Genomic DNA, 8,072 nt, shown 5'->3' with positions numbered 1-8,072 from the left:
AATCGCACCTTGCTCCTCCTGCCCCTCCATTTATTACTGGAGATAATAACACCCCTTCTCTGAAGGAGTTGGGAGGAGGAATCAGTTGGCTATTTTAAGGTAACCAGGTCCCATTATGCCATATCTGGAGGTAGTTTTAAAGAAAAACAAAAAAAAAAAAAAAAGAAAAAAAAAAAAGAAATTAGAAGTACCTATTCCCTTTATCTTTGTTTTTTTCTGCTTTTTCTGGAAACAACAGGAATCTCACCAGGTATCTACTTACTTTTAGGCATCTTGCCACTTTCTCCCAATTTTTTTTTCTGAGATGAAGATTCTGACAGGGAGTACATTGTAAATCTTCGGCTTCTTACCATCTCCACTCTTTGCCACTACGCTACAGCATGTGAAAGAATCACATCAGTGGGAAACTACCTAATACCTGTTTGAATTCCTGGAAATTTTCTTCTTCCAGCAGCATACACTGCCACTCAACAAGATTTGCAAGTACCTAACTAAAAGGATACACACTTGCCCGACACCAACATCTTCTCTTTTACAGTCTCGTCTGTCTTCATAATCCCATGAAAATTGTTTCAGGAGGGGGTAAGAAATATCAGAGTAGAAGTGTCTTGGTTTGCCAAGTTCCTAAATTGGTTTGCCAAGTGCCACATTCAGCATCTCTTCAAGAACTGCTGGATGAAAGCTCTACAGACTTCATCTCAGGCCTTGCTATCAATCCCTCCCTGAATTCCCCATCCCAGGGCATAAAAAGCAGCTTTTTTAATGGCAATCTCTGCCTATTCCATCATTTGCAGAGATCCTAGGAACATTCCACTTCTGAGTCAGAATACTTCACTGCAATCCATTTTAATTCCTGAAGAGTGCATATTGTTCTTCATCCATACAAATTCCCATAAAATAATTCTGGATAACAGCTCACTTCCTAGATTTCAGTATGAATTTAAATCCCCCTCCAGCATACATTAGGAAAAAAAAAAAAGTAAAAACAAACAACCAAAAAAAACCCGCGAACAAAATCCAAAAAACCCCAAAACACCAGCAAAAAACCAACCAAACAAAACCATACCATATACTTAAATTTCTGCTTCCCACTTTTAGGTCTTAAAAGTCACAGATGATACAGAGGAAAACCAACAAAGTAAATTGGATAAATTGGAAAGTAAAAAGGAGTTTTCAGATGAAAAATATTCCACATAGATTTTAAATTCCCTAGGATACACAGTACAATGAAGAAAACTAAGAATTTCACAACCACACAGTAAGTACTCAAAAGCCCAAACTATATTATAGTTCAAAGCCCATATGCTTTCTGCTTCCTCACTCATTACCTAAGTGATATAATTTAATTAGAATAGGAAAAAGTATATCTGAGAAACACGTATTTCTATAGTTGCAGTCCTAAATACATATGCAATACTTAATATATTACTATATTGGTCTACTAATATAATTTATATGTTGAATACAAAATGAAATGTCATATTAAGTATAAAGCTATAAAAGATTACTGTTCTAGGTAACTTACTTGCATATGAAGCTAAATTAACATTGAGTCAGTTCTTTCATGTTTTGGTATACATGAAAAAACGCTTTATGCCTCAAAAATAGATTTTGTAATACATAGCTATTTGCTAAATCACTGAAGTCAGCCAGTGGAAGTTCTGCTATTTATCTCATAGTAGAAGGAACAGACGATGCATTTTATTCCTTACAAAATACCATTAATATCATTCACCCACCTTGTAACAGCAGGATAGAGTCCTGTTTTGCAGGATTTTGCAAAAAGAACATAGAAGAAGATTATTCTTGAGGGTTTATGCTATTTTTTTTTTCACTTGACAACTATGCTAGGCATAAAATAGACCTCAGTAAATGAGTATGAAAACAAAGCAAATAAACAAAATATCACATACAAATCTCTCACTTATAAAATGAGATTTTTTTTAAGATAACTGCCTAATTAAGCCCATTTTTCCCAAGCACTTTTTATGCAATTACTGTTCCTTGTAAACCTCAACTTACTTTTCTCAATTGTTTTGTGGTTTTAAAAAAAACCACCCAGGCCATGCTACTTTTTTATTAATGAAAAACATCGCACATAAAAAAGGCTGCTACCTGCTCATTTCCCATATAGTTGTTTATTACCCTCTCATTCTCCAAGAACCGCTTTTTCAGGCATTCTGCTAAACTTTTAAGAAGAATTCTGTCACAGTTAAGACTACTAATATAGGACCATTTCAACACAGGAAGAGTTGCATACTACATCTGTACATAGGAACAATGTAAATTATTTCTTTTACTTAATACACACTTCAAGACCTTATAAATATTCTAAGAAGAGCTAAAATTTGATCTCATTTTTAGTTACCGTGTCCTCCTGTTGCATAATATCAATCTCCGATGAATTGCAGACAACAAAACCAATACTTATCTCCAAAAAAAACCAATTTTTAAACCCTATCAGCAAACCTGTTTCAACCATTGGAATAAGAAAAAAAAATATTTTCCCACATATTCAAAATAAGCTTTTTTAGCTAAAACAAGTGAAAAAGAACGGCGAAAGGCGAAAATCTTAACTTTCACTTCACAAAGGCACTGCGCAGCAAACACCTTTGCTTTTAGTGGGTGATAAATTTCAAGATAGACATTTTCAGAAAAACTATGGGTGAAATCCTAATACGATATAAAAGTACCTCTCAACAAAGGTGCTCTACTCTTTTACTTGAAAAAAACAAGTAAGCAAACAGACAGATATGGTTAAATCAACATCAAAGATGAGAAATTCTGTGTCTGTGTATCAGGCTTTTGTATGCTACACTCTCCAAAGCACGGACTGATGATCCTACCTATCTGTTGCTCAGTTAACAAAGCCAGCAAACCAACCAAAGGTTATCCCAGAACTAAGCCAGTTCTCATGAAATCCACAATCACTATATTTTAAGATAAGCAGCACAGAACATTTTCCCACAGTACTGAAAAAGGGGACAAATATAAACCCAGAGAAGTGAAAAAAAGCATAGTGTAATGGATAAGCTCTGTACTGCTGAATATGAACTACAGACATGAAGCATGGGTGAAGATGGAAGTCTTTCAATTGTATTTGGGCAAGTAAACTACAAATCAAGAAACACTGATTAGACAAGATTTCTCACTCCTGCTCTATAAGAACACATAAACCTCCACATTAACGGCCATTTCTCACGTAAGTAGGTATTAATTAAAACATTCATGTATAGTTGGGAAATAATCTCTTGTTTTACATGCTTTTTAACTTCAGTGTTTCTACTTCTTTCAGTTCAAAAGAAACAGTATCATAGCAAGCAAATTAAACTGTAAGCAAAAGTCTGCCTAATCAGTGAGAATCCAGTCACCAATTTTTGTTCCACACTGCACATTAAAAAACCAGGGGAGGAAACCCAGGACTTTCTTCCTCTTTAACTATAAAAGTTAAAGGCTCCTATTCAGCACTGTTAAACTATAAAAAGGAAACTGGACAATTGTATGGATCACTCACTAAATATAAACGCTTACCATCGTAGCCATATCAAAAATCAGAAGGAAATGCTTTTGTGAAGACAGCTACAAATGACAAAGAGTGAGATCTCCTAGATTCTATGGATAAACTCAACATCATGACAGCCTTACAGTTAGAAAAGATAAAAATCAGTGTTTCTCAGAGTCTAGAATGTTTTAACGGAAGCACAGCATTTCTCTATCTCTGGAATTCATTCACTGAACTAAGCTTTTGAAAGAAAACTCAGGACCCTAGGAAAAGCTACTGACTTGAATCTATGTTTTGAAGATGAGTGCCCAATAAGATGTAGGCTTTGAGAGAAAGGCAGATCACAAGCAAAAAGCTAACCAGCTTCATTTTCAACAATTAGGGCAATGTGACAATAAGCGCTAGCAAACTTATGTCAGTCCTTACCCTTCCACCCACACCTCTATATGAAAGTTTACTGTAACTTCCAATGCATGTCAAAAACATGAATAGCATCATCCCTAAGAAAAGATCTTGCAATTTGCATACTATTAAGGAAGAGTCTTAGAGGAAAGTCGTGAGACAGTACCTCATAAAGTAGGAGAGAGGCATATAAATTTTTGTTGGAAAACCGACAGCATATCTATTTCTAAAACAGTCTGACCAACAAATACCCACACCCAAAGCATTTTGTTCGCCACGTTTCTCTAAGGCAATTTTTACAAAACTTGTACATCAGTGAACTTCAGATCTGCCCAGGATTGCTTAGATGATGTTCTCAAGTAAACACCCTCACTATCTGAGAGGAATGCTTGTTTCAAAGTTACAAATTCAGACAACCTTTGTCTGCTTTGTCATGTAGGCCTATGGCAGCAACTACCATTCAAAAATGTTTTAATCTTTACTTAGAGGAAGAAAGGAAGAATAAAGTACCTGAAGAAATCACCAGTGAAGAGTTGCATTTTGCCAAAACCCCTTACTCCCTTTACTTGTAAAAATGTTTCATAAAGGTGAAAAGCTGCATCACCACTTTTTAAGCAATACTAAATAGGATAAAACTATCCTGAAAAAGAAAGTTAGTCTGAGATTATTTTTTTTTAAACAAGCAAGAAACAATACAAAAAGAGAGGCAAAGACAGTAAATGCAGTTTGTGTCTGGTGATAACTTTCTCACAGATCTACCTCGAGCAGACAAACACTGAATGAAGCTTTACTAGCCAACCCCAAATTTGACTTTTTTTTTTTTTAATCAGAAATATTCTGAAAAGAACATTTAACAAAGCATCAAGTTTAGAACATCTACACTAGACACTCAGTGGACAGAAAACAAGAAGGGAGATAAATAAGAAGAAAACGATGATGGAGAGGAAAAAGGACAAAATAAAAGAGCAACCAAAGAGAAACAGGTTTTTTCTATCGGGCTAGCAGAGATGGCAACACCATTTAGATGTCTGGATGGTTCTATCAAGGGTCTGCTTAGTCCCTCACAGAACAAGAAAGGTCACAGATTATGTAACTTTTACCAGCATCACCACCAGTGAAGGATGACCTAATATTGATTCAACTCTGGGCACTGCACACATTTTCTTCCCTTTTCTAGCCAACTTCAGCATTACAAAACTCTGTACTTACTAATCCAGGTTCGATATCCTGACAGCAATGGTAACTGGTTAATAACCATTCTGTTAAAGATAACCCAAACACGAAAGGCTTACAAGAGGCAAACAGAATAATTCCATATCAAAATTTGTATTTTACTAAGGAAGCACTGGTGCACAACACTGCAGACAGAGCACGCATATAATCCAACCTTTACCATAAATGTAGACACTTTTCTGCTTTTTTTTCCCTCTATCTACCCCACATTTCTTGTTTCTCTGTGCATGTTTCCTTTTTAAAAAAAGATATCTGGAACACTTAAATGACAAAGCTTTGGCCACTGTTAGCCCAACTCTGCTATCTCAGTCTCCATCACAAGTATCTCCCAATCTGACAGCATCATGGTCCTTCTAAAATGTATTGTATTTTACCATAAGGGTAACCTCATGACAATATAAGGCTGAAGATCTATTATTACTTGCAAATTTTCTACCCACAAACTAGCGAGACTACCTGCTCACATAAAACATAACCCTCTAGTTTACAAGTTTCACAGTTTTGTCATCTGTCATTGTTTATATTTTCTCCTGTTTCTGTAAATAACCTTAAATCTACAACTTTCCTTATAGAGACTCAAAACCAAACATGAATGGCATCTGCAAGTCAACAGATGCTGTATACATGAAAGTATGTTTCCAGACTTCAGGAAGACATTCTTTAATGTTGAGAAAGTATCCTAATTATGGACTCCATTCTTCTCATTGACTCTTAAATAAAAGACCTCAACACTTTGGATTTGGATATAAGAGAAGTTAACAAGCAATTAAAAAAAAAACCAAACCAACACAACAAGGTGCTGCATTCTGCATAATTTTGCATTTGAACTCAGTAAGTTACTTCGGCTAAACAATGAGCAAACTTTCTATTTCTCTAAGCCATTGTACCTGTCTTAATTTGTCACAAGTGAAGACATATATGTTTGTTTCTAGACAGGAAACTAGCAATACACACAAACACAAACATCTACGAAGCAAAACTAAATATGGTAACTTACTAAAACCAAAATTGAATGCAATGGAACTAAGCCACACAACAAGCATTATTCACTCCATATTAATATAGTCAGTAGAACCATGTGCATCAACCTTGACAACAGACAAGACTAACAAGATACCCAAATAATTTTTTTTTATGTTTTCATTTGAAAGTTAACACACAACTTTGTTCCTAATTAATTCAAGGGAGTTACTCCTAAGTGAATTTAAATTCCATCTGAATACTACCATAAGGTGCAATAATGGTAATTTCTAAACTGAGTATAGCAGGTCTAATAGGAACATAAATCTATATGCCTGTGCTGATAAGCCCACAAGTATAAACTGCTAACAAAACAAACATATGGCTATGATCTTAATTAGAAAAGCTAAAGAAGTCGTGTTATGTTAATTATCTAATTTCTGATCACTGAGCTATTCTAAATGATTAAACCAAAAAGTAATGCTCATACCTAACCTTTCCATTGCTACACATTCCCCCATACACCAGCCAAGAAGCAATTATTAGATCATTTCTAGGGGAAAAATTCAGAAGAGTAAATTTTTAAATCTGCTGTTTCCACAGCTGAAACAGCAGAAACAATGGAATTGCAAATTATGAAACAAAGTTATAAGAGTTTAATAGTGCTCAAACAGGATTTATAGTATAAAATAAAAACCTATGTGTTTTAAAAGATGATATGAATCTATTGTGGAACTTAATAATTATTTAAATTACTGTAACACCATATTCTGGGAACATTTACAGGTGAAAGTTATTACAACTCACTGACCGACAGAAAATAATAATCCAAGTTCCACAGCAGGAAGGTGCACAAAATAGGCAAAGAGCATTCTGTTAGCAGACATCTCCTTCTCACTTTAACTTTTTACAATAACACCTAATTGCACACATGGCCTAGCTGTCAGGAACAAAAGCTACAAACTCCCCTAGTTTGACTTCTGCATCTGGTCAAGCCTGCTCTGTCCTTATCAAGGATATGGCTGCCTGAAATTTGAAAGCAACGCTAAGGATTTCCACTTCTCTTACACCGTGCTTCTCTAGCGCTTTACCCGCAAAATAACCCTACGGCCAAAGGCTTCTCGGGAAGGGCCGGACCCCGGCGGCAGCTCGGCCCCGGCGGCGGGGGTTCAGCACCCGGGCGGGGGACAGCGCCGGCCGCCACGGGGCTCCCCCCGCCCCGCCGGGGGCTCCCACGGCCCCGGCTCCGTCCGCTGCCCGCGGGCAGGGACCCATTTCTGAACGAGGCGTGAGACGGAGGCGTCCGGGCTAAAAAAATTGGCCGGGTTTAATAAATAACTTTCGGGTTAACTCCAGGCCTCCTCTCCCCTTCCACTCCGAACGTTTCCGACTCACAACGCTGCTTTCCACGAACAGTCATGTCTCCTCAGGCTCCCGGTAACAGCTGCTGAGCTCGACGCACAAAAATTTCACTAAAATCTCTCGCCCCTTCCTTCACCAGAAACGCTATTTACGCCCGTATACACCCGAACCCCCCGAGGCTCCATTTCTGGGCGTACCGCGCTCCCACCGGAGTGCCGAGCGGCACGGTAACACCGGCACAACCGCAAAGGTCCCGTCCCCCCCCCCGCAAAGGCCGAAGAAACCCCGAAGCCCGAAACACACCTACCGGCTACGGCCCTGGGCACCATCCTGTGCAGCCATCGCATGTCATGTGCCAGGGGCTTATTAAAGGCTGCTCCATGCGCTGCGAGCACTACCATCATACGTGCCCTCCTCCTCCCCGCAGAAAGCACACAGGCACACGCATCCCCCCCTCCCCCCCAAAAGTAAGAGGGGGAAGGGAAGGAGTCATCCTAAAGGTGTGTCTGCCGTGCCACGCTCAAAGGCATCCCCGGGGGCAGGGAGCTCAGGCCGCCTCCCGCCGCCGCCTGGGGAAGGCAGGCCCGGCTCCCGCCGGCCCGCAGCCTGCGCC

General features: G+C 38.5%; 1 protein-coding gene across 11 annotated transcripts in view; it reads right to left on the bottom strand.

Moving 5' to 3' along the window:
- The window catches only part of GPHN (gephyrin), a 278,428-nt gene extending 270,554 nt beyond the window's left edge, over positions 1-7,874 (bottom strand). For all 11 annotated transcript variants that reach the window (XM_014941950.1, XM_014941953.1, XM_014941954.1 and 8 more), the window contains exon 1: positions 7,767-7,874. In XM_014941950.1, the coding sequence (XP_014797436.1) occupies positions 7,767-7,863 (97 nt within the window). In that variant the 5' untranslated portion in view covers positions 7,864-7,874. The remainder of the gene's footprint in view (positions 1-7,766) is intronic.
- Between the last annotated feature and the right edge of the window lie 198 nt (positions 7,875-8,072).

Source organism: Calidris pugnax, unplaced genomic scaffold (genome assembly GCF_001431845.1).
Source record: "Calidris pugnax isolate Ruff unplaced genomic scaffold, ASM143184v1 scaffold56, whole genome shotgun sequence".
NCBI classification, from domain to species: Eukaryota; Metazoa; Chordata; class Aves; order Charadriiformes; family Scolopacidae; genus Calidris; species Calidris pugnax.
The sequence above is the reverse complement of the archived record's forward strand: the minus strand, read 5'-3'. Positions and strand labels throughout refer to the sequence as shown.